This window comes from Eublepharis macularius, chromosome 4 (genome assembly GCF_028583425.1).
Source record: "Eublepharis macularius isolate TG4126 chromosome 4, MPM_Emac_v1.0, whole genome shotgun sequence".
Classification (NCBI taxonomy): Eukaryota; Metazoa; Chordata; class Lepidosauria; order Squamata; family Eublepharidae; genus Eublepharis; species Eublepharis macularius.
Genome location: NC_072793.1, coordinates 93,386,745 through 93,412,839, shown reverse-complemented (window position 1 = coordinate 93,412,839; position 26,095 = coordinate 93,386,745). Strand labels below are relative to the sequence as shown.

Genomic DNA, 26,095 nt, shown 5'->3' with positions numbered 1-26,095 from the left:
GTTGCACGTTAACGACATGTGAAAACAGCCCATATTATATCCTACTTCCATGTGTTTCAACTAGTGGGAACGTGTGTATTTGAAATAATTCGGTATGCCCTTGTATCTCACAAGAGCTGCTCCCGCCTAAGGTCTTCAATCACATTAGCTTTCCCTTGGACTCAAACTTGCAAGTTCAGAAGGGGGTGACACATTCAGAAGCTACCATGTGCCTATGTAACTGAAATACAGGACTAGATTAACATAAAACAAGAGTATGTCAGTGCTTAAACACAAACTTGATTTTCCCAGCAGAGATATACACAAATCAATGCAGCAACAAATAATAACACGTGATTACACAAGGATTCTTTACTAGAGTTTATTATACACATTTACACTCCACTAATACAAAAAATATGTACACTTCACATTACAATACATTCTAGCCACCAATTGCTGCTAATAGGAGGACACTAAGAGTCCTAGTAGTGCTGCCCTACAACAGGCAGTGGGGCCATTGGCTTGCTCCTGGGATTTCCCTTGGTAACACGTTTTAGAAAGCTACCCTCATGTGCAGACAGGCAAGTCCCAGAAGCTGCCCTTTCCTGTCTGTAGCAGTTTTCACTTGTTATCAGGAAGGTACTTGTTTCTATTCTTGAGTCCAGTCAAAGAGCAAGTAGACTGCTGCCTTTTGCTTCATTTCTTCATCTTCATGTCTGCTTCAATAGCACAACGGCGCCCTCTGGTTCCCCCATCCTAGAAGGGGAAACCAAGCACTGTTAGTAAGCCTTAGGCCAAGACAAACAGATTACCATCTATGTTATCACGAGAGATTCAACACGTGAACAGGTAATGCTGCTCTGCTTTCTAAATGACCTTGCAGCAGTGTTACTCCCCCATGAAATGTTGTAGTGTGTGTGTGTCAATGGAGGGGAGAAGTGGCAATGGACAGGTATGCCTGGGGACTCTTTTTGGTAAGGATACACAGTGCTGCTTTTGGCCCAAATGAAAAGCTCCAAGTTGTTTCTTCCAGTGAGCTGAAGAGAATGCTGACTAACATACCTGGTCCAACTGCTGATCTTTATAGAAGTTCTCTTCCACGTGCATGGCCCTGGCACTATCTCCCTAGCATCTCCTCACAGTAGCTTTCCATGAATGTAGGGCAATGAGAGAGTTTACTTCCATCTGCTGCCCTGTCCAACTGGCTGCCTTTCCTCACAGGCTGTTCTGCCTTTAACAGACAAATGTTAGAAGACGACACAACCCCTCCACCCCCAATTATCTTGGGCTGAGGAAAAATTGGCTGAAATAATTCCTCGGCAGATAAATAAATGCAGAAACACAGTCATCCTTATTAGCTTCATTTATGTCTGCCCTTCTCACTGGGATTCAATGAGGTTTACAGACTATTCAATCAATGGTTGCCTCCATAGCTGTGGAAGGAGCAAGTGAATACTCCTTTAATCTCCTCACTATGCACACCTTTGTAAATTATATTCTCTGGAGTGTGCTAGAGGCAGCCAAGACTTGAAGACAGAGTTCTGCAAAGTGTATAAGAAACTGCTACTTATGTGTAACTTGCTTTCTCTTTATCAGAGGTGCCTGTTTAAACGTCCCATTCTTAAAGGGTCAAAACAGCAGAAACAACTTTGTATAATACTTAATTAACAATTAGGCAAATTTTACAAAATGCAAACTTCAAATGACAGCTAGTTTCTGTTCATGGTCACAAAACTAATCCATCGGCAGGTTTGGGATTTGAACTTAGTATCTTAACTGGACAACCAAAACTAATTGTAGACTGGAATCAGAAGAACTGCTGTGCTCTACATCCTCATGTACAAAATGAAATGGAAGTGACTGAAATTATACATTCAATATGTTGCTTTTCCGAGAAATGCCCAGACAAAGGAAGCTTAGAAAAGACACTTGCTATTCACCTTCATGACATGAGTATCTGAACTCAATGGACAAAAGGTATGTGGAAACTTAAAGTTGTTTTAATACATTTTCATCTTTTGTTAACTAGTTAGAAGATATCTTTACAGAACATGACAAAAAGGCTCAGACTTTTGATAAACCTGACATCATGAAAGATAAAAAGAATCAAGTCTTTACAAAGTGTGTTCCATTTTTCCATTAATTCTACTTAATGCAAAATATACAGAGATTTTATAAAGTGCCGCTCTTCCTAGGTAAACCAATACAACCCAATTTCAATAAAACTCCAATGTTTTAACAAAGAACCCTTTGGGGAAAGCTGCTCTGTGTACTTTTGGGAATGAACTGTTAGATATAAAGTCTTTTCTATGAGACATACCTTCTCTCTTGAATTCCATATTAAGGGAAGTAGCCTAGCCATTTCCATCCTGAGTTCTATGAAGCTAATCAAAATCACCTTATTTAAGAAGGTTTTCATGCTAGAAGAATGTGATTGTATCTTATGAAGCTGCTTCATTTTAGACACTGTACTTTGCTGTCTATCTTAATCTAGTCCTGGAATTTTATTACATGTTTATTGTGTTGTCTCTTTCGAAAAGTGTTTTGAGAACTCTGTAGGTTAATAATGAGGGATGCACATTTTAGAAATAAATACTTAGACCTTAAATAGGATTCTGGAGAATCTCAGAGAGAGCCTAAATTCTAAGTAACACAGACAGCATTGTGTCACTTCTCCCTTAAAGCAAGATGCAGAAGTAAGATTCTTGCACTCTACACTAACTCAAAACACAAGTTAGGAAAAAGAAAGGAAGTGGCATGAAGCTGAAAATCATAAAAACTCTCCTTCTTTGCAGTATAGTCACTAACAGAACACTGGAGCCCAAGGAGGTAGACTCGTATTATACTTCAGTCACCTCGACATAACTCTAATCTTGTAGTAATATTAGAAAGTCTTTATCACACAGTGTTATACCTCTGTAGATGTACTATGCAAAACTGAATCAATTAAATACTTACAAAGAGGGAAAGGAGAAATGCAGGAGAGCCCATGGGTACACTATCCTGTTAAAAGACAAACAGTGATTAGATTTGACAGGAACATGCACTAAAAAGCTAAGTGCTTGGCCTCCACAGTCGCTATTCAAAACTCAGTCCCATCTGCTCTAAGGGGAACTTCGCACACAGCAGACAAGCTGAAGATACCAAATTCCAAGGGACACTAATGTGGCTGCAGAAAATGCTCCAGGACAATGAATTTCCTTCAGCAAGTCTGTATTTGTCCTTTGATGAACTGGGAGCTACCTGATATTTGGGTGCCCAGTTCACAAAGAATATACCTGAGTTGGGCTTAGCGCTGATAAGTAAAATTTTTCATTTCTGATTTTCAGTAAGTAAAATTTTCTGATTCCATCTGATTTTAAGCTCTCCACTCAGATTACAGCCTGGAACTGCTCTTCACAGAGTGAATCACCTTGTTTGGCAGCAACCTTTGACTTCAAAGATTAAGATAACCTTTCCGCTTACTGGAGTCTAAAGGCTGCTGGAAGTGAAGGACTACCAATCCAAAAAAGGAGACCATGCTTCTGTTACAAGAGAGATTTTTAGTTGGCTTCCAAAGCTATTTTAAGCCCACCCTTGTGGATGCATATACCAAATGCTTGAAACCATCTACCCCAAATACAACCAAGGATCACCAGCTCATTAGCCCCCACCTTCTCTGAAGCATCTTGTTTCCGAGTGGAATCTCGTCCACGCAGACTTTTTGCACTGATCCCAGACTCAGACGTCTGCATGATCAGCTGTGTGGCTAGAAATTGCTGCAAGAAACCACATAACAGCTATTAGGGTTCTCAACATGAATTCAAGTTAGTGGCTTTTTTAGTGTTTCTAAGCCTGCTTTCTTTTTACGTGAGCTTGGGATTGGTCACGTCAATAGGCAGGGATGGTCAGACAGCACATTGATTTCTTTCTATGGGGATCTGACAAGTCAATTGATTCTGCCAAAAGAAGCAGGCCTCTTCCTTATTTTGCTCAGTACCCCCCATACCAAACCAGGACATGAATACTGCCCCAAAGACTTCAGACTGTGCCTTTACCTGAATCTGCTCCAAGACATCTCGCTGCATTTCCACAGCCATGTGGTATACATCATGGTCAGAACTGTTGTACATGACAGCATTCTGGAACATTAGCATGATATCTCGTTGGAACTCTGCTGTGGTCCGGATCAGCCCATTTTCAATATTTTTTTTAATAGTTGATAAATCCATTGGCCTGTCAATAGAACAATCAAGTTGTTAGCATTGATAATAGGATTTATTTAAAAAATACTTCGAAAAATTGGGAACAACCAGCCAATCTCTTCCCTTCTGTCCATGCCAAGAATCCAATTATCTCAACGATGATCTTGAGTCATTTCATTACTACTTTGTGCTGATGCTTTACTCTACCTTATATTATTCTTTATTTATATCACAAGTTTTAAACTTGTTTTCATTTGATGCTTCATATTTTCGACCCTTTTCACCTTCTGCTGCTTCAATCTCAATTACTCATACTTAACTGTTGTAAGCTGCTTTGAACAAGGGTGATCTAAATATTTTAAAGAAATACATAAAATGATTACTGCAGCTATTGATTGTACTGATACTAGATTGAATAGACCTTCCCAAGATTTAAGTGAGCAAAGCCTGCTTTATACCATAAAGTCTGCAGGCTGAATCAGAATCAGTACCGATTCATAACAGAGTGATTCAACAATAGTATAGAAGGGTTACTGACCTCTGTACAATACTGTGGTATCCTGGCGCTATATCATCAGTCACAGGCTGCAAGAAGACATTGGCGTATCTGTATAAAGAAAGAAGCACCAGCGAGTCCTTATAAAATGACATGACTGGCTGTTGAAAACTGAGTAGACACTGGATCACAGTTCCCATTTGCAGCAGCACTGACCAGTATCCCCATCCATTGTTCAATACATTAGAGCCAAGGAATTCTGTGGTCTGAAACCGCACATTCTGCAACTTGAGTCACACAAAGAAATTGTTCATGTTTTGTCCATTTGTTTGGACCATTTCTGTCAAATTGAGTAAGTAGAATTGGGCTTTCTCGGCCCTGGCTCCAACCTGGTGGAACTCTGTCTGTGGAGACCTGGGCCCGGCAGGATTTGCTATCTTTCCACTGGGCCTGCAAGACAGAGATGTTCCACCAGGCGTATGATGGCTGAGGCCTCCTCAACCCTCCTGCCATTGCTGTCCATTGGTAGCTGGCTAATCGGCCCCATGGGTTCTGTTTCAAAGGTTGCGCAATTAGGTGTGCTGCTGTTTTTAAGTAATCTGTATTAGAGGTTTTATCTTGTTTTTATGCTTTATGCTAACATTATGATATATGTCGTACTCCGCTCTGAGCCTGCTCACAGGGAGAACAGATTATAAATATAATTAAATAAATTAGCAAAACAATAACAAATAAATAATAAAAACAAAAATAAGCAAATATTAAAAATTGTCTCAACAATGATTGCATCCTACTTTAATGTAGCTCAAAGGCCTTCTGCAAGAGAAAAAAATTTAAATTCAACCTGAAGGGCCTGTAGGGATAGTAATAACCTCATTTTTTGGTGGATGGAGTTTCAAAATTGGGCGGGGGGAGAGGGTTTCCTATGAGCCTCAGCCAACTTAACCTCTGCTAATGCTGTTCATGAATTTTGGGACTTGGTCAGCCAACACTTCCTCTGTTTTTTCCACTATAGCCATGAAGGCATAATCAAGTTTCTGGCTTCTGTTTCAAAGTGACACTGTAGGTTCTCAGAATGTCACAGAAGGTGCCAGATTTGCATTAAAATTTCACATGGAAATTTCAAATATTGGAGAAATTGAAGAATCAAATCTTCCCTCTACTATCCGAAACACTGGGGGGAGTGGGGGGCGGGGCAGGGTCTTCCCTTTTACCACTGTGCTGGAGCACAGTCCTGGGGCTGTCAATTTACCTGTGATTGGCTGCTGCTCTCCAAACCAGCATGATTGCCTTTTTCCAAATTTTCTGGGCTTGAATGGCCTCCTGATCCTCACTGCAAACAGAACTGGAAGGGGAAAAGCATGCATTAGAACAGGACACAAAGGCTCCAAAACTAAACCACAGCAGACAGAGTTCAACTAGCCAGGACTCCTAGGAAAACAGGCCCCACCTGCCCACATTTCTCCATGCAAGTTAGAGGAGGATGACTGGCTTCCTAGCAGCTGGAGTCTAACTATGAAGTTCCTACACACAGCAATACAAGTATTTTTTTAATGAAAAGCCTTACAACGATAGGAGTCAAAGCTAATTCACACTACAGACCAACGGGCAAAAGATCATATAGTCCTAAACCTCACAGGAGGGTAGCAGTATGATCTTGAATGTCTACAAGTAGCTGTAGGTTCACCAATACTCACAACTGTGAGGAGGCAGGGCTGCTGGGGATGGAGTCAGCCAGTGTGTGAGACTGCAAAGGTGCATTATGGATACTGAAGCCATCATCGCTCTCACTCACAGGGGGCTCATTGTCCATTTCTGAAAGATACCCCTCACCCTGATCTTCCTCTTTGGGTTCCTCCAGACTGGCAGCCTCGCTGGCACCATCCTCCTCATCCTCTTCACCCTGAGCATCCTGAGGTACAGGATTAAAATTCCAGCAATCAGCATGACCAGCTGCCAGCAACAGCACCTAGGCCAGCCTCCAGAGATGACAGCAGTGGAGAAAACAAAAGGACTACTGCAAAGCCATTCTGGAGTCAACGTGGACAATCATCCCCATCACAGCCAGAAAAAAACTGGGAGAAGTTCTTTTCAGCTAGCTGCCCCTTAAAAACTACAATGAAGGCCTGGACCCTTACTTCACAGAAAGATTAACTGAGACTTTCCTTCCAGTCTACACTTTCTAAATAGTCAGCATTCTCCTGAGATGGCTACCTTCACCTCTGGACTCTTAACAGCAAACTACTCTCAACCTGCACATGTCACAAGTGATTCTGAATTAAACAAAATACCTTCATCTGGTTCTCAAAAAGAGCTTGGGCTTCCTCCTTCATTGATTCTGGGGAGGGAAAAATATGAACAGCTGTACTCTGAGTAGTTATCGTTGCTCCACCTATTTTGAAACCGCCACTCACTAGGCGTTCCAGGGCATCAGATACCACCCACGTGCCCTCCCTCCCCGCCAGTCTGTTGCAAACGCCCTCTCCCCATTAACCCAGCCAGGTTACCTGAAAGCTCATATTTATGGTGAAGGTCTGCCTGTGAGGAGTCTTCACTTGCACTTGGAACATGTGGAGAGGAAGTCTCATCATCAAGGGGGAGCTAGGAAGAAACACGGAATGTCCTGAGTATTAGGACCAGTTTTTGTCCAGAGCTCACCATAAAACCATCAAATATGATTAGGACTATAAAGAGAGCAACAGCAACGCAGTGGCATACACATAAAAGCCTTCCACATTCAGGCAACTGTTTCCCCAAAGACTTAACATATAGTCAGAGCTGTGTGCATGCTGAAGTCCTGTAGGAGTGAAATAAAAATGCAGAATATAGCACTGGATGAAGAGTTCAGCGTCTCAGTTTTCACTATTTAAAAAAAATGCAATGGAAAAAGGAGTACTTGCAAGTGTGAGGGTAGTAACCTCAGAATCCAGAGAGTGGCTGAGGAAGATTTCTGTGGGGTTGAAGCTTTAGTAATCAATGCCCCATCACTTGCCTAGCAAAAGCAAAATGAATCAAGCAGAAGAACTGTATAGGCATAAATGCAATGGAATATGGGATTGCCTGGGTGTGGAATCATATTGTTTTATATGTGGTAAACAGTCTTGAATATGGCCAACAAATGAAATTGCCAGTTCTCTGCACTACGCATAGTTACTGAAAACAGCATCAAACTCAGGGCCTCTCTTTTATCCTCTCATTCTTCACTTACCCACATAATAGTCCCATGGAAGCCTCAACCACATACCTCTGTCTTCACTGAACCATGAGGCACTTCCTCTTTTGTAGATTCTGTCTCCATTTCAGAGCTCTGAACACCAGCAACGGTGACCTGCTCATCCTCAGAAACACGGCTCCTCAGCTCAGGGGCTTCATTTCTTCGAGTCACTTCCTCGGAGCCCAAATGAATCTGCTCCTGCTCTGCAGGCTCTGTTTTTATTTCTGTCCCCAGATCCCCAATGCTCATTAGCTCTCTGATCCCCTTAGCCTCAGGTTCCTCACAGTCAGCTCTCTCTTGCTTTATGGTCACAGCCATTTGGGGAATCTGATTCTGCTTCTCATGCTCCTGTTGGACTGGATGTTCTCGTTGGATTGGATGCTCCCAGGGACTAGTCAGTGACTGAGGATCCTCGATTTCTTCACAGAAAGACAAAGCAGCCTCAACTGCTGCTACATCCAACACTTCAGGGTGGTCATCCACCTATATCAAAGACATGCAGTGTTAACAAGCCATGACATAATGCTTCAGGTGCACCCATCATCTGAGGCTGGACAGGTGTCAACCTGAGAAAGAGCCTTCTCCCAGGGGGAGGGAATTCCAAAGTTTTGGTGCCATAACCAAGAAGGAAAGTTTGGTACATTTTGAAGATGCTCCAAGCACATCAGAGACAAGACCTTCCAGAGCCAGGGAAGAGGCTGGGTTGTATTGGTCAGAAAGGCTAGCCAAAATCTGCAGACCTCTCTTGTTGGTCACTTTTATGGCCAATTCACAAAGTTATAACAAGTCCATGTGGTTGGTCAACACACATGATCAAAGAGTTCCCCACCTAAAGCTTCCAATTTGGATTGGGACTACAGCACATGGGGAAAGGGTGCTTAAGTCTTCCTCTCACCATGTCATTTTCCCAGTCTGAAGTGTCCTGGGGAGCCTATGTTTGTTCGGTTGGGGAGACTTATGTGTAGCCATCAGCATTCCCCAATGGGGCAAACAGCAGCTCTCTGGGACCACACTTCTGGTGGGGAAAAGAGCAACCTGGGGATGGAAAGCAGGCTTAAGCACTCTCTCCCTGCACATCATAGTCATAATAAAAATTGAGCCAACATGTACCTGGGAATTGAGTTCCCAGTGGGGGACCTCCAGTACTATCTGATTGAAAGTCCTCATGTACACCATAAGAGCCTTACAACATATGAACCGCATTATGGTTCAGTACTCTGAGCACAAAACTGGAGCTACCAGAGAATAAATGCCTTGGGGAAATCAGGGGATCTCTTAAAGCTATACACATAATTACCTTGTCCTCTATTATGGCTATGATATCCCCAACTGTCTCAAAGTCGAGTTCTTCTCCAGTGTAGGAAGGCTCTTCCCCTGCATAGGAAACTGCAATGTCCATCTTCTCAGCTAGATCTAGATCTTCCTTCCCATCCATGCTGTGGTCTTTGGAAGTCCCTACAGCAACTGATGCCCCAGAGCCCAGGCATTCCTTCTTGATGGAGTCAATGATCATGGAAATTTCACTGCTGTCCATTGACACTGTCACAGAGTGAGGATCGGACACTGCCTCCATGGAAACACACGTGTTGGGCTGACTCACTGGACAAGAGTGACAAGTCAAGTGAAAGCCTGGCAGCTGCAGCAACCAGCAGCATGGGTCAGATCAAGAAATCAAAAGCATTCTACAGCCCCAAATCAAAGGCACATACAGGGTGGTGTCTCTTCCCCCCTTAACAGATGGATTTCAATCAGGAACTCTCTTTGCATCATAGCCTAGCTTTGTTCCCGTCACTCCCTTCATCCCAATTCATCCTTCTTTCAGTTACTCCTGTACTTTTACTGAAACCCCAAGTATGTCTTATTGATGATCTCAGGCCAGTTATTTTCCCGTCCCCCCACTTGAGTCTTGGGATCAAACATTTTGCTACAGTTAGGAGGTGCCCAAAGCCCCTGTTCATACACCCCTTCTGCTGACTTGACCCTAAAGGAAATCTTCTTTAAGGCAGCAAGTGACATATGAGTGCAAGGACGCACCTGACACTACACTTTCTGGAGTTGCAGTTGGTGGCACAGCAGTTGGTGCAGGTAGTGTGGGTACCGTGACAATAGTTGTCTGAGACATGGATTCTACAGGGGGAGGCAGAAGTTTGGCTGGAGGTTCACTGGTGACAGCAGAAAAGGAAGCAAGCGATGTGGTGAACTGTGCTGGACCAGCTTCTAAAAGGCGGGAAAGAGTAGGAGCACCTAACGAAGTATTAAGAAGGGAAAGGCACATTAGCAAAGAAGCAACAGCTACAGAGACCAACAAAGCAAGCAGACCCTGGGCTCTTTGTACAAGCTACGCTCCAGGGCTGTAAACTATGACACACATGCAAAATTGGATACAAACAGCTGCCTTTGGATTCAGCTGAAATCTGTAGCAGTTCCCGAAGTCACTATGATTTCAACCCTCAAGCCCGGCAGCACTTGGTATCACATTAACAAAAATCCATTCAGTAGCTAGCAGACTCAAATCTGGGGTAAATCCACTCATTATTAGAACACTGAAAAATTATGAATATTAGTGCAATATTTCTTGATTTGCCTATTCACATTTCAACATTAGGAGGCTTACAGAATTCACAGAACATTGATACGGATCAAAAGGAAGCTAGGGAAGTATAAGAACATACGTAAGAAGAAATGTATCAGACTAGTGGTTCATTTAGTCCAGCATTCTGTCTCACACAGAGCCAACTAGTTACTCTAGAGGCCCAACAACAGCACACAGATGCCAAGATCTTCCTCTGATGTTGCCTCCTGGCACTGGTTTTCAGAGTTTTACTACCTCTAACTAGCAGACGCCATGCACAAGTCTCCTTCTGACCCCTCAGGCTTCAACTGATATGGCTGGATCTAGCAATCCTCTCACACAATGATCATAGATCTTCCCCACTTTCCCATTCTCCTAGGTCAGAAATGGTTGCTGGGAAAAGCTGGAAAGATTCACTACCATCAGCACTTTCTGCTGACAGACTGTTTACTCCAACCCACAGATCCCACTTTTTACATATATTTACATTTCTACTTCCTCTAGTAAGTTTCTCATATTCTATTATTGTAATAACGATTACTTATTTTTAAAAGGACCAAGATACTTGGGAAGTCAAATTCTCCCATCAGAGTCAAGACTTTATGGCACAAGGTATGCAAAGTAGACCCAGTCTGATACAGAGCTCTAAAGACAGGGCTGTGTATACATGGTGCCAAATTCAGGGCATTGTTAGCACAAAGAAAAAATGAATTGTGCAGGTTGTATAAAATATAAAGATTAACATGTTTTGCAGTAAAAATCAGTAAAGAGTCCAGTAGCACCTTTAAGACTAACCAATTTATTTGTAGCATAAGCTTTCAAGAACCACAGCTCTCTTCATCAGATGCAAGTAAAAATCAGAGGGCTATGCAGACATCTGCAACTCACAAGAGCCACTAGCATCCCTGCACTCCTCTCTGCCACCCTACCTCTTCAAGCTTCTCAGAGCTTTGCAAACATGACTCACACTTTTAACCTTATTTTCATATGTGTAAGGGGCTAGAAAACCTCTTAAAATCAAAGTTCAGATTCCAGGGCTACTTAAAACCTCACTTCACAATCAGAAACAAAAAAAAAATTGCCTGTCCTATAGGCCAACCCAGAAGACACAGTACAAGCAGGAAAAGGGAACTGGAGGAGATAGGGAATTAAAAAGCTCAGTCAAACAAGATCAACCACAAGAGATTATTGGGATTATTTAAGACAGATGTTCTGAAGAATTGCTTTGAATACAAAGAAGTGGCAAAGCAAATACCAGCAGCAAGAGAATCCCAAAGACAAAGAACAAAAACATAGAAAGGACAATTGGATAGAAAGAGAAAGCATTATGTGGATGAACAATGCAGTATGTACCATTAGACTGGAGGGAACACACAGATGAAGAAGAATGAGGAGCTAGTGAGTCAAGTGATAAGAGAAGGGACAATTCTAAAATTAACATGGCAGACAAGTGAAAGCCATTCTCAAAAGAGGGAGATGATTAAAGCCACCCAACAGACACAATCTCTCCTCTAAAAAATCTGGTCATCACACAAATCAACTTCCCTTTTAAGGCCTTTCTTTCATAGAATCAAAGCTTTTTTAAAAAACTAGGAACACCCCCCAACAATATAAAAGGTAAGAAAAGAAGGAACAATAACAGGAGCGTTCTTGGGACTTACCAGAAGCAGCAGGAGATGCAGGAACAGTAGTAGAACCTAACTGCATTTCACCACCATGCAGTACTGGAAGGACCCCTCCCATATCGAGGAGGATACCAGAGCTGCTTGCATGACCAGAAACCACTGTCATCTCGCTATCATTACCCTGTCAAAGGACAGATGATGTTTATGTGTTAAAAATCAAGTCTCATCAACTCCAATGCTGTATATACAATATAAGGTTTCTCCTCCATATCCAGATGCAGTATTCCACACCAAAAACCCTCTTTTCAAACACTTGCTATCTCTCTGCTGATATCCTCTGGGTGTTACCTGGTAACACAAAATCAAGGTGCTGTGCAACATGAACAAAGCCAGCACCATGCAAACACGGTGGGGGTGGGGGTGAGGGATCTGAACAAAAAAAATCCTCTCTTTTTTTGGACCACAGAGAAAAATGATTGCATCTCTCAGAAACTACTTAGATGCTTGTTGTCTGAGCTCATTTAACTTGTTTAGTTAAAATGCTACACCACACGCAAACGCTCATTTCAAATGGAAATAAGAAAAAGGTTAACATTCAGGGTTTTACTTGGAAACAGTAGGGGAACTTTTCCAAATGTCATTCTAGCATGCAAAAGTAATACAAAAGGGGATGAGGTATGCCACCAAAAGTTAGAAGGTGAAGACTATCCAAAATATATATGCTAAAACAAACCCAGGATATCCTGTATATATTAAGAGAATGATCCTTCTTTGTGAAAAGGTGTGGTATCTGCAAACATAGGATCCCCTTAGAGCCTAGAGATTCCACCAACACCCCACATTTATACATGGGAATGCCATACAGGCAGCACAAGTTACCCCTGTGGGAGCTCTTTTCCTCCATCTCCACAGTGTGCCCTCCATTTCCCTTAATAACCTGTAAACAAGTTCCAAGGGTGGGCAAGGAAGAAATGGCACTGAGGGGGGGAGCTCTGATGAGCCCTTTAGGGATACTTCTGCATGCAGCCATTGTGCCTGTGCAGGGGAAAATATTGCAACCTAAGTGCAAATATGACATCCAAACCATTGAAAATTATACACATGTGAATAGCAAAGAAATGGTTGTCTAATTATGAAAGATTACCTGTATTACTGCACTGATTCAGTTGTCATCTTTTTAATATATCTGATGCATATTTTATTTTAGCATATGTATCTGGATTAGTCCCCTTTTCTCACACCAATAACATATCAGTGGTGGCAGAATTTAAGACATTTCTAGCGCCACCTCTCCCAAAACTAGACATGGCTTACAAAATGTATAACTTTTTAAAAGGTACCTATTAAAAATGGGCCAAGCACCACTACCTTGGATGAAGCATCCACGGTAGTGGTACTGCTAAAGTTAACTGGGTGTTGATCTAATCAGCCTCCTTGGATGGAAGAGCACTGAAAGCCCCATGTAAGAGCAGGAAGTAGGCATTACAAATTATAAAACTGTTAATTATACACAAATTAAAATTATGAGCAATCTGCAACTGATTTCTTCAACAAGCTTTGTACTGCCTCAGTGGCAGCACAGAGTGTAGCACAGTGGTTATGGGCACAAACCACAAGCTAGAAATTCCTGGCTCAAACATTATCTCAGCTACACTTGTGGAGAAGAGAACTGGGAAAGCCTCTTTCCCCATCTCTCTCTCTCTCTCTCCAGCTTCAGGAGTGAGATCATGTAAGCAAAGCTCTGCGTGCCTAGAAAAAATGCACATAAATATGGTGATTCCAGCACCTAAACACATGACAAGGCCTTATATCAAGTCAGACCACTGTTCTATCAAAGTCAATATTGTCTACTCTGGCAGCAGTTCTCCAGGGTTTTAGAGGTCTTTCACATCACCTACTACCCGATCCTCCTACTAGAGATATTGGGGATTGAACCTGGGATTTTCTGCAAGTCACGCAGATGCTCTGTCACTGAGCCATGGTCTCACCACAGGTCAGAGACCTATTTAAGTTCTCTTTTCAAAAAATATGTTTTTGCCCTTTGTAGTGAAAGTCAGTCACAGAGATTCACCAGGACTATTGCACACATAAGCAGTGAACTCCATACCATCCTGGGGCCTTTCTTCAGCAGCTCTGAAAGCAGAGGAGAAGGAGGCGGAGTTGCTTTCTGTCCTAGCATCTTTTTCTGGGCTGAATCATCTGTGACTGGGGTCATGGGGGCATCCAGTGAGGTGGAGCCCATAGGGGTGTCAGGGATCCCAATGAAGGAGGCAACTGGGGTGCTGGGCAAAGTCCCTGGAGTTACCTGAGAAAGAGAAAAACCACACTGTTCAAAGCCACATCCTCATTATCTTGACAAGTCCCATTGACTCCTCCCCCACCAGGGCCAGTGACCCAGCAAACCCCAAGCACCTCCTCCATCATTCTTATTCCCCTTAACCCTTTGTCTATTTCTGCCTTTATATTTCTACACTAACCATAATATATTCCACTTCCTTGCCACAAAGCAGACTACATTCTCTGGACAAATGGTTGACAAAAAAGAAAAAAAAATGTGGAGAAAGGCATACAGCCCATCTCACCTTGGAGAGCTGTAGAGATGCCTAAATAATCTAAGCTTCTCATTTTTGCAAAATCCTTACCCCTGGACTAGCCTCTTCCACAGCAGGCTGTGACAAATCCCCTAAAGTGTAGTCTCCTCCTGGTGAGGTTGAACCTGCTGGAGAGCGGACCATCATTCCTGGCAGTCTTCGTGATGGAGTCTTAACTGCCTGACGAGCTGGAAGGAAATTGAATTCCAAAGACAGTCACATTGAGAAACAGGAAATCCCAGTACAAAATGAGATGATTGTCAACCACATCAAATATTCAGCTGCTACTGTTATACCTTGAATCCTGTTGGCTACTCGCATCATATAGCCTCTGTGGTAGCAAACTTTCCCAATAGCTAGGTAAAATATTGACCATTAGCCATCGTATAACAGCTATTTTTTTAACTGCTAAAAGAATAACACTGGCATTCTACCTTGCCTTAGGACTCCCATGTCAAAACCCATGCTCCAACTCTGCAAGCTTGTGTAGGGCAGTATACCATTTTCTACATACACTGGAGAGTCTGTGCAAATCATATTGATCAAGTGCTTCTGTAGGCCCTTTCCTTTCTATCTTGATTTTACTGCTCATTTTCATACTTATAAGCCATGTTGTAGAATAGGCAAACAAAGATGCTAACCTTGATAAGCAGCATCAGTCGCTTTCCTCTTCACTTCCGCCTCCTCTTCTTCCATTCTTTTTTTCCTAAAGAAATTCAGTGAACCTCAAAGTTACTGGGTACTAATCAAAGCTTTCCCATCAATACTATGAGTTACATAGCTCAGAATAGCTATAAAACAACGATAAACTCTGAAATGTGATTTCTTATCTACAACCTAAGAAGTCAGCAGGTCAGATCTTTTTCTACAAACTTTCCTCAAAGCTTTATTCCAAAAGGCATGAGGGCTTGAAATACAGAGGATATCTTCAATGCACACTTAAGAGCCCCACCCCCCACCCCTGTCTGTGCAATATAGGCTTAGAACAACAGCAAAGGCCTAAAGAAAGATGACTCAATGGTCAATTAACTGGTTAAATACTGTCCATATTCCATGCAGCTAAGAATGCTATATAGGTTAATCACTTTTTTATTTCATTGGAATGTCATTTGTTAGCAACAACTGCATTTTGTTGAACAGCTACCTTTGCTTTGCTTTCTTTCTATTTTAATTTATTAATTTGGAAATCATAGACTGACCTTTCTGCTCTAGGATAAACACTAAAGAGAAGAACTGTTCAAACAATCATTCACATGTGAAGAAAACATACCTAACATTGCTAACCTGTAACAATTTTTTAAAGTTGGTCAACTTAGTGACCAACTAGATTCAGATACCACTTTTATCCACCATTAACACAGGATATGCACACACTTATTTTGTTCCCAGGCTCACACATGCACCTTTCCCACCCCCACCCCCATTTCTCATGCAAATAATCATGGTTTGAAACTAACTCTAGTTTAGAATTGCAGATTATTGGTCGTGTGACTGGGACTAATTCACCTTAACACAGGCCTCTGCATTCATGTGTTACAAGTGACCAGTTAGTTTCTAACTCGAATTCTCGGGGAGAGGGAGGTGGAATGGGGAGAAAAGTGAGAAAGACATGTAAGCCTGGCAACTCATCATGGCTTAATGCCAGCAAAGAGTGACATCAGAACACAGCCAATGAAATGAATTTGTTTTTTGTAATTGATATAAGTATCCAGTACAGTGATGATTAATATTTGTTGTTCTAATAAAGATTATGTTTCCAATCCCTAGGACTCATATATGTCATCTCAGAGAATTGTAACAAAAATAATAAGATAACCCACACCACAATGTCATTGTACAGTTCCTCCAGCCTGTGGTCCATGTGCCCCGCCTGAATCAGTTCTGCATCTCTCTTCAGTTGCCTGCAGAGACAACACAAACAGATGTTACATTCCATGTCATTATCAACCCACCCTGAAGCATCTGTGGACTTCAAGTGCTTTACATTCTGACTTAACTAGTAGATACCTGTATTTCTCTTGTGTCTCCTTAATCATCTTCTTCAGCTCCTCAACCCGTTCTGCTGTTAGTTTTCTCACAATAACATCTTCCACAGTTTCTACTACTTCTCCTTTCTCACCACGCTTTCTTCTGCACCAAAAAAGAAGGGAAAATAGTCTAGGGACCATTACAATGATGCACAATCCTACTATATAGAGTAGCTTTTCTCTTCACCAAGGCCACCCCCCGCTGTTCATGCTTATTTCCCTTTTTGCTTGTCTGCAACTCACTGGAACTTTCATATTAAAATACCAGTTTATACCTAAGCAGTCAACTACAGCTCTTAAGGCACAAACCTACATGCCTGCTTGCTTGAAAGCAAGTTTGATTTCAAAGGTATTTAACTCAAGTCAGCATACCTAGGATTGTTGCTTCAATCAGCCACTTTGGAATGCCATACCAAAAAAAGTGGAAACTATGCCACAAACATTTCAAGAGGCCTGCTTCCCTAATCATTGTGAAGAATTCACACACACAATTTTAACAAATAAATGAAAGCAGGACAGAGGTAGACAGTTTTCTATGAGGTACAATGTGTAAACAATAAGATTCTGATTATTACATGACTGAAAGAAGTATAAAAGGAAGGAAAATATTACTAGACACACAGGCAGCCAAAGGAATTGCCTACTCATACTTGTAAAAATCACAAGTATGTGGACAAGAGGAATAGCTGATTACAATATGCCACAGCAGTTATGGGGCAGAGGGAGAAAGCACCCTGAAGATTATTTAAACTAATTTTGGCAGAAAAAGCTTCAAACTTCACAAGATCATCAGAAACTGGGATGTGGAGGGAAGGGACATGCAACTGCATGTGTAAGAATACTGCACAGACTCAATGAAACTAACAAGTTAAAAGAAGTAGAGGAGAGGGAGATAGGTTGTGACTAAATCTCTGTATATTTTTATTTATGTTATTTATAGTCTGCCTTACAGAGACTCAAGATGGATGACACAGTGATTCAATATGATCAGTGCCTTGAACATACAGTAACAATGCATACACACCACAATATTTAGCACATACAGGATGCCAGGGGCCAAACAGAACAAAAAGGTGGTTAGAAAGCCAAGCTACGCCTTTCATGTCTAAGCTGCCATTCCAAATCTAAAATAGCTACATCATTTGCCAATGCACAATATCTTCCTTAGATTTTCATATCTTGCCCACTTAAAAAGAAAATAAATGTAAATGTCATATGATGGCCTCTGCACTCACTTAGGAGTCTCTGTTGTCTCCAGGAGCTCAGAATACTGAGATGCACAGTGCTAGAAAAAAAACATACAATTCTCAGAGAACAATAAATGACAGATAATGTTAAGCATCTTCATACTCCGATAGAAATCTAAGATAATTTGTAAGATGCTTAACACATATTTAAGCTGTTCTCAGTGATATGGTCAAGGGATGACCAATTATATGGATCACTGTATATGCAGGGCTATCAGACTGAGACAACAATCACTGAATGTATATGGTTTGCTTCCAGAAAGGCATGGACTGTAGGGTGCATAGAGGGGCTTGGTAGCAGAGGATTTTAGGAGGTCATTTTAGGATATACAAGTAGGGATAGCCTGTCCTGACAACAAGAATGCTATGGCTAGACTGCTGGTCAAGTCCAGCTGTTGAGAACATGTGATCCCTAATATTACTGCAACCACACTGGCAGCCAATCCACTCCTGAGTCCAATTCAAGATGGTGGTTTTATCCTTTATCTGAAGGACCGTCTTCTCCCCTACATTCCTGCCCAGGAGTTGAGATCACAGGGAGAGGCCCTGCAGGCTTAGTTGGTGGGTACACAGGAGAGGGACGTTTTGGTGGCAGTCCCATGCAGACACCCCAGGGAGGTGTGCCTGGTCACCTCACTCTCTAGCTTCAGGAGGTAGCTAAAGATGTTTTATTTAGGACTGCTGCTTAATGTATCTTAACTGTAACACTGTTTTTAACTGCTTTTTGAGCACCATTGAAGTAAAGACAGCTAATTAACAAACAAACTCTACTGTTAGAAAGAACCAATTTCTGTATGGTGCACTGCTCATAAAAACCAGTTTGAAGTGGGAGAAAAATAACGTTCCCATAAAAATTTAGATGTGCCCTTTGCACATCTGATTTACACATAGGCTACTCACAGTGCAATCCTATCCAGTCTAAACCCATTGATTTCTGCACAGGAAAGCATGGTCAGTGAGGGACTGTGTAGAATCAAGCTTGCTATACTGGCTGCTGGAAAGAGAATAGGCTCCCTTTGTCCATCATCCAATATGACCAGTAGTATCTGGGAAATGCTCCCTGCACTCACCTCTCTCTAAAGCAAAAGAATCCAAGATTCTTCAGTGGTGGGCCTCAGGAACTACAAGACTCTGCATCATGCATCTGCTTGCAATCTTACCCACTCAGTAATGTCAACATAGTCACTAAATACTGGAGTCGAGAGCATAGCAGTAAATCCAAGTCAAGTTAAGTGCATTGGAGACTTTATTCATACCTATTTTCTTTTGTCAGTACCTCTTCCTAATGCCCCAGTTTTATGATGTAATTGTATACAATGCAAAATATTTTGCTAAACAACCCAGGCGGGCTGTACTTGGCTCATGGGCAGCATGTTGGATGCCTGCACTTTACAGGATGCACCTAGAACACCCTCAGTTCTCCCCAGGTCTGCCTGGGAAAAACTGCTATGAAGGCTGAGTGTTTCCACCTGCCAGCCCCACCCTTGCCTGCTCAACCCTTGAAAAGGTTGCAACCCATTGCTGCCTTTCTGCCTGGGGAGAACTGCTATGAAGGCTGAGCATTTCCACTTGCCAGTCCACCCCTGCCTGCTCAACCCTTGAAAAGGGACCGCAACTCTAACTTGTGTTTGAGGAGGCAAAGTATTTTTTTTCTCACTTGCCACCTGTAATAAAAATGCTAGCACTGTTTTGTTTATTTATGACTGATTAATTAAGAGTTGTACTTTATAGGATGTTTATGCTTATATTTGTTAACTGCCTTGATCGCTCTTGTTAAAATCTGTTGTAACCCGCCCTGATCCTACTCTCAGGGAGGGCAGGACATAAATCAAATAAAGGAATGAATGAACTTATCACACTACTTATCACTACTGCTGAAAGGAAGGGTGCAATGCACTTATTAGAGATGTGAAATTTCCAAAAAGTTTGGAAGAAACATAAATATAAGCAATACTTATTTTCTAATGAAACTTAAGAGTCCTCAGATCTTTTTATATTGTATGTTTGGAACAAGTGAAATGTTTTGTAAGACAAGGTTCTCTCACTCAAAAAGAAAATATTTCACAGGAGATTTTTTTCAGTACTTCCTAATTTTTCCATTGGAAAAACTGGAAAAGTCATTATAAGTAAGAAAAATCTCCTAGATTTTCCATTAGGGAAAAAAAACTTGCTGTCTAAGATTTTCTAATGTCTACTTCAGCATTGGAGCAGATCCACACAATGCACTCATGGACATATTTCCTCATGATTAAATGAAATACCATTCTGTGCAATGGGGAAATTTAAGCAGCTTACCTTCTGAGAAAACCAGTCAGGTGGGCGGCCTGGCTCTGCAAAGGGTTTGATGGCTCTGCTGACAGACACCCTACAGATAAAAAAAGGTAGTTAAGATTTACCTTCCCTGTACTAGAAAGCTATAACAGTAGCTTGCTCAGGAAACATATACAAGTTCAGATTTAAAATGACAAGCAATTCTACATTAATCAGAAATTCTTCTTCTCTGTTACATTAACATCCTCCCATATCCATCCTTTCTAACAACTGAAATCCAGAATAACCATCACTAGATGTTCAGTAATTTCATCTAATCACCTGATTCCAAATTATCCCATTCCACAAACAAAGAACTGGATTAAACACGGAGCACTACAAAAGATACCGAAACAGCTATAAGGAGAACTGCTCAAAAAATTGCTCTGAGATCTCGGAGCCTCACAGCTCTCAGAACAGCTATTATGCAAAAACATTTCAAAGCCAAACAGTTTTGTGTTGCCAACTATCTAAATCAGTGTGGGTGATACATATCTCATTAACATTCAGACAAAAACAGATGTGAATGTGTTATCAACTTCATCATGTGATATCTTAACATAGCAGACCTTTCCCCTTCAATTGTTACCACTATTGCTAAATCTACACATGAAGGCTAGCATATGTGCAGATGGCCAAATCTAAATTATATCCACTCAAATACTTCCTAGGACACTACTAGGAAAAGTGTTTAGCAGCAGGTTCTCAAAAGCAACAGCAGCATGTCTCTCACCAGTTCTGATCCCCGCTCCTCATGACAGAAGATGCCAAGCATAGCTTCTCCCGGATAGACCATGGCTCTGTAGGTCCAGCACTCAGCAGCTTGTGCTCTGACAAGAAAAAGTAAATAGCAGTGTTGCAACCTGATCACGCTCCCCAGAAAGGGATTCTTCTCAGTGACACCCCACCAACAATTCCTGCCACCTCCTACACTCAACAACAGGGTCCTTCCTAAGGCATTTTTTTCATACACACCGTATGGTAATGTGGTGGTAGAATGCTGAGATGACAGAATGAGAAGTACCACTTAAAACTACAGAATCTGTATGCTCCTCTAAGTTAAAAAAAAAAGCAGAAAAGCAGTATAGTATACAAAGTTACAGGAGCAGTACTTTTAGCTATGCTAGTCTTCTATTTGCACAGAGTTTTTCTATGTAAAGATACACTTACCACTGAATTATATTATTACTAGCCTAGAGTGATATGATCCATTCTATCACTCCATTATCAACTCATTCTACCATCTTATTCTCATGCACCTGTGAATTGAGCTAAAGTTTCTGCACGTTCTCTACCCAATTTGTTTAAATCACCTTCCCAGAGATAAACCGTAAGGTCAGGAGCCATTTTCCTATCAACTGATCAAGCTTCTCAAAACTCTCATGGACATATCACCTTACAAGGAATCCATATCTGGAGAATTCCAGCCAACCTCTACGCAAAAGAATAAATGGACACAAATCTGACATTAGAAATGGAAACGTCCAGAAACCAGTGGGAGAACACTTCAATCTACCAGGACATTCCATCAAAGACTTAAAGGTCACTGTAGTTCAACAGAAACCTTTCAAAAACAAAATCCAAGGGGAGGCTGCTGAACTGGAATTCATATGCAAATTTGACTCTGTCAAGCTGGGACTGAATAGGGACTATGAATGGTTATCACATTACCACAGGTAACAGATTTCCTTTACAGAGGTGGGGTCTGGGGGAGCTCAGTGGCACCTGGCGTGGGCTTTCGGGAACCACAGATCTCTTTGTCAGATGCATCTGGCAGGGAGAGCTGTGGTTATCGAAGGCCCATACTGCATTGGTATTGGATGGTCTAGCTGTTTGGCTTCTACAAACTAACAGGGCAAACTCCTTTGAAGCCAACTGATACACACACTAAAAGGAGATGTTTACATATACTAGCAAAGGAATGTTTTGATTGCTCCCTTCCCCCCCCCCCCCCCATTGCCTCTTCTCTCTCCTGCTCTTCTGTATTTGACCAGTCTCTGTATCAGGCATCTGACGAAGAGAACTTGATTCTCGAAAGCTTATGCTACAATAAAATTGGTTAGTCTTAAAGGTGCTACTGGACTCTTTTTGATTTAAAAAAAAAGCCCTTTTCTCCACTATAGCCCGCCCACCGTCCCCAAAGAAAGCCCCGCACTCACTACCCGTCCCAGCTGCCATCTTCTTGAAGGAGAAACCAGACGCGATGTTTGCCGGGAAACCAACTACAACGCTTGACGGCTCCTTCCGGCTGAACAGTGGGCGGTACCTTGTTCTCAAAGCCGCTTTCTTATTGGTTAATTCAGGCGAAAAGGCTCTGATTGGCGATAGGGTGGAGAGAACTTAGATTTTTTTTTCTCCCAGAGTTCTTTGCTATGGCACGGAACCGGAAGCGCACCTGAAAGACCCGAGAAGCCTGTAGTTCTTCTCTCGTGGCCATGGGTCGAAGCAAGTGCCGGGAGTCTGGAGAAGCGCTGGAGCCGGAGGCAGCCCCGGAGCGATCCTACCAAGAGCTGGTGGAGAACGTGAATGCGATTGCGCGGCCGCTGGCCTCGCGGAAGCTCACGCGCAAACTGTACAAGTGCATCAAGAAAGGTGTGGGGCCGTCCGAGGGAGGCGGGTGTGGAAGAGCTGGTCTGGCGGGGGGGCGGGGGGGAGGCGCGCCCCTGTTCAGGACTCTCAAGCTTCGCCGGTTTCGTATTAAAAATTTCCCGTTTTGTTTATAGCGGCGAAGCAGAAACAGATCCGGCGAGGCGTGAAAGAGGTCCAGAAATTCATCAACAAAGGCGAGAAAGGGTAATGAGGCTTATTTGTGTAGTTCATGCTTTGTACCGTCCTCTGCATCTGATAGGCTTACACATATGTCTATTACGCTTTGTACATTCCAAGGAGGTAGCTATGTTGCAGCAAAATAAACGTGTCCAGCGGTACCTTCAAGAAAAATGGAATTCTGAACCAAACCTTGCTTCATTACGTGCATTTTATAGAGTTGATTCATTGGGCAGTTCATACGTTTGAAGAAGGGAATTCAGACTTATCAGTTCATAGTGGAATAACTTTTGTTGGATTTTAAGATGTCATTGGACTTAAACTCTTTTAGCAAATACACTGATTTCTTTTTGGGTTAATTCAAAGGTCTCTTGCCTTTGCTTCTCTGCTGCTTTTGATACAGCTGATCATTCTATTCTTTGACCTCCAGCCCGACCCCACCCCTAGCCACCTGAAGGTCTTTTGTTCCCTCAGTAAGGATACCTTTTGTCCTTGGCTTCCTATGCCAGTAACTGCATCCCAGAAAGCCTGCCTGGTGCTACTTTTTTTATTGCCCCTCCTCAAGAACACCTCCTCTGTGAAGCCTTTAGCACAACAGTTTGGAACCAAACTATGCAAGGCTCTAATCCGCTCAAAAGCCCGGTATGACGATCAGGGAACAAAGTTCCCATTCACAAAGGGGCCAGCCCGACCCCACCCCTAGCCACTTGAAGGTCTTTTGTTCCCTAAGTAAGGATATATAATTACATGTGGAGAAAACATGTAGGACTGTTACAAGTTTTCATTTTCTTATTAACAGCTTCTCACTGCTTCTCTTTTCAACAGGATTACAGTCCTTGCAGGCGACACATTACCTATTGATGTTTACTGTCACATACCCATCATGTGTGAAGACAGGAGCCTTCCATACGTCTATATTCCCTCCAAAACGGTACTGTAGAATTAAGAGTACAGGAAAGGACGTAGTTAAACTTCTTTCCTACGGCTCTTAAGTGAAACTGAATGTTGCCATGAGAAACTGTGCAGGTTCTATGAAGCTGGTGATTTCCGGTCACTCTGTTCTTTTCTGGTCTGAAAGTGCAGGTCATTACAGTATAAAAACAACATCAACATAATACTGTACAGTTATAGGATGGGTTCCAGGGTATAGATAGAAAGCATATGATAATAGTAACTTTGCTGAAGATAGGCGCATCTACACAATGCTTGCATTGCATAGAGTTCCTTAAGGAAGCCTCCTATAAGCAGCCTTAAGTTCCATTAAAAAGGTGGAATAGAGCCAGTGTGGTATAGTGGTTAAGAGGATCAGAATGGAATACAAGAGGCCAAGATTTGAATTCCTATTCTGCCATGGAAGCGTGCTGGGTAAACCTGTGATGCACCCTCAGTTTAACCTATTTCAAAGGGTTGTGATGATAAAAATGGAAAAGAATGATATAAGCTGTTTTGGGTCTCCATTGAGAAGAAAGACAAGTTATAAAAGAAGTAAATAAAGAATACAAATCTAGGAATCCTAATTATGTCAAACCAGCAGAATAACCTTAACATTAGTATGGCAAAACTCTTGTAATAGCAGTTAAATTATAGCATAAATTATTACAGCGAATCATCACTTCTTAATAACATGGTGTTTGAACAATTGGTTAGAAACTGTTTAAAACTACGCTTTTAAGTTTTTCCTTGACCTATGCTCAGACATGAAATCAGAATAGAAAGGATAATCTTCAGTACTAGATCTTCTTTAAAGATAGCAATTTTGAAAACTATGGGTAGTACTGTCTGGTAGCATTGTACCTTAAATTTGCATGCATTTAAGTTAGCTAGATTATCCTCAGTAATGGTCATAGCCAGAATCTCAAAACCCTGTATGATAGGAGGGAAATCTTGCCTCTCTGTATCAAAAGTTGAGTTCTGATATCCTTAACAAAATGTTAATTCTTTTATTGGAATACTATTGCTGAAATCTTTTCCACTTTTTTTATCCACTCATTCTCACGTGTTATAGTGCTCACTTTATGAGTTGTTCTTTGTATCAGGTAGTGCTGCATTCTAACAGTTACCTTTTCATGCTTGTCATCTGAAACATGGATTTACTTAACATGTATCTTAACATTACTTATACATATGAATTGGTCTGTAGTCTGCTGTGCTGCAGTGGGGATGTGTGCTTGCTGTAAGGTAATGGGAAACTATCACACGTGACCTGGGAAATGACTTTTGCTTTCCTGTGGTTTCTCTTCTTAGGACTTGGGAGCAGCTGCAGGTTCAAAACGCCCAACCTGTGTGATTATGATCAAGCCGCATGAAGAATACCAAGAAGCTTATGATGAATGCTTGGAAGAGGTGGAGGCTCTTCCTCTCCCCTTGTGAGAAACATTGATGGAAGATGCTATTCAGAGAGACTTGAATGCTCCCTACCTGCAGCCTCTCTGCAAGTGAGACAGGATTTGAACACTGATTTTAAAAGTATGGGTACAGCAGCTGGCTCTGTTGTTCTGTTCTCTTTGTGCAGAATACCGTAGTTGGCACTACCAGCCTTAAAAGGTAGTTTAGTTGCTGACTTGGAAAATATCAGTTACATATTCCATAGCAAGAGCTGCAAAGTGGTGCATATTAGTGACTGTATTTTGCACCCAAACTAGCCTAAGTTTACTATTCAATTCTGTAAGAAGATGTGTTCCTTTTGGGAGTCTAAGAATTAAAATGTTGGTACTTTTTGTAAAGGCTGTTCAGTGTCTAATTTAAAATATTGTACCCTATCTAATTGAACAGATTAGGTGTCTAATAGCTGCTCCCCCCTCCAAAGACGGCTTAATGCATTTACAAATATAAGCTAATTTGTATAGAGAGACTAAAATTGTCACATCAAGTCATCTCCATCCCTTTTATTAGAAGGGTGGGACTTGCATTTCCCTCTGTAAACTACAAAACTACTGTATAGTGCAAGCAATGAGAGAAGAGTAACTTGGCTTCGCCACTGAGTCATACCATATGTTGAAACCTTTTTCCTTTCCTACAACATGATTGCTAGTTTGCCTAGAAGTAATTTCTTAGTTCTGGCTATAGCTGCAATAAAAACCA

The 26,095-nt window shown here is 41.8% G+C and overlaps 2 protein-coding genes across 5 annotated transcripts; one reads left to right on the top strand and one right to left on the bottom strand.

The window, feature by feature from the left end:
* Positions 1-355: 355 nt before the first annotated feature.
* On the bottom strand, positions 356-22,455 carry BRD8 (bromodomain containing 8). Of its 4 annotated transcripts, none has more exons than XM_054978109.1 (22): positions 22,408-22,455; positions 20,982-21,078; positions 20,234-20,303; positions 17,927-17,976; positions 16,672-16,794; positions 16,485-16,565; positions 15,306-15,370; positions 14,716-14,852; positions 14,181-14,378; positions 12,110-12,254; positions 9,911-10,120; positions 9,174-9,475; positions 7,907-8,359; positions 7,170-7,263; positions 6,954-7,000; positions 6,360-6,574; positions 5,915-6,007; positions 4,705-4,773; positions 4,020-4,197; positions 3,636-3,740; positions 2,941-2,985; positions 356-738 (listed from the first exon to the last, which is right to left on the bottom strand). In XM_054978109.1, exons 1-22 carry the CDS (start codon positions 22,424-22,426, stop codon positions 679-681), a joined length of 2,856 nt encoding a protein of 951 aa, XP_054834084.1. In that variant the 5' UTR covers positions 22,427-22,455; the 3' UTR covers positions 356-678. The 4 variants fall into 4 exon arrangements, with proteins under 4 accessions (XP_054834084.1, XP_054834085.1, XP_054834087.1 ...); XM_054978110.1 differs by having other exon boundaries at positions 22,411-22,430; XM_054978112.1 differs by lacking the exon at positions 9,911-10,120.
* A 177-nt stretch (positions 22,456-22,632) lies between these two features.
* On the top strand, positions 22,633-26,088 carry NHP2 (NHP2 ribonucleoprotein). The gene is made up of 4 exons (XM_054976012.1): positions 22,633-22,840; positions 22,972-23,041; positions 23,840-23,945; positions 25,259-26,088. Exons 1-4 carry the CDS (start codon positions 22,684-22,686, stop codon positions 25,382-25,384), a joined length of 459 nt encoding a protein of 152 aa, XP_054831987.1. The 5' UTR covers positions 22,633-22,683; the 3' UTR covers positions 25,385-26,088.
* Positions 26,089-26,095: the final 7 nt, after the last annotated feature.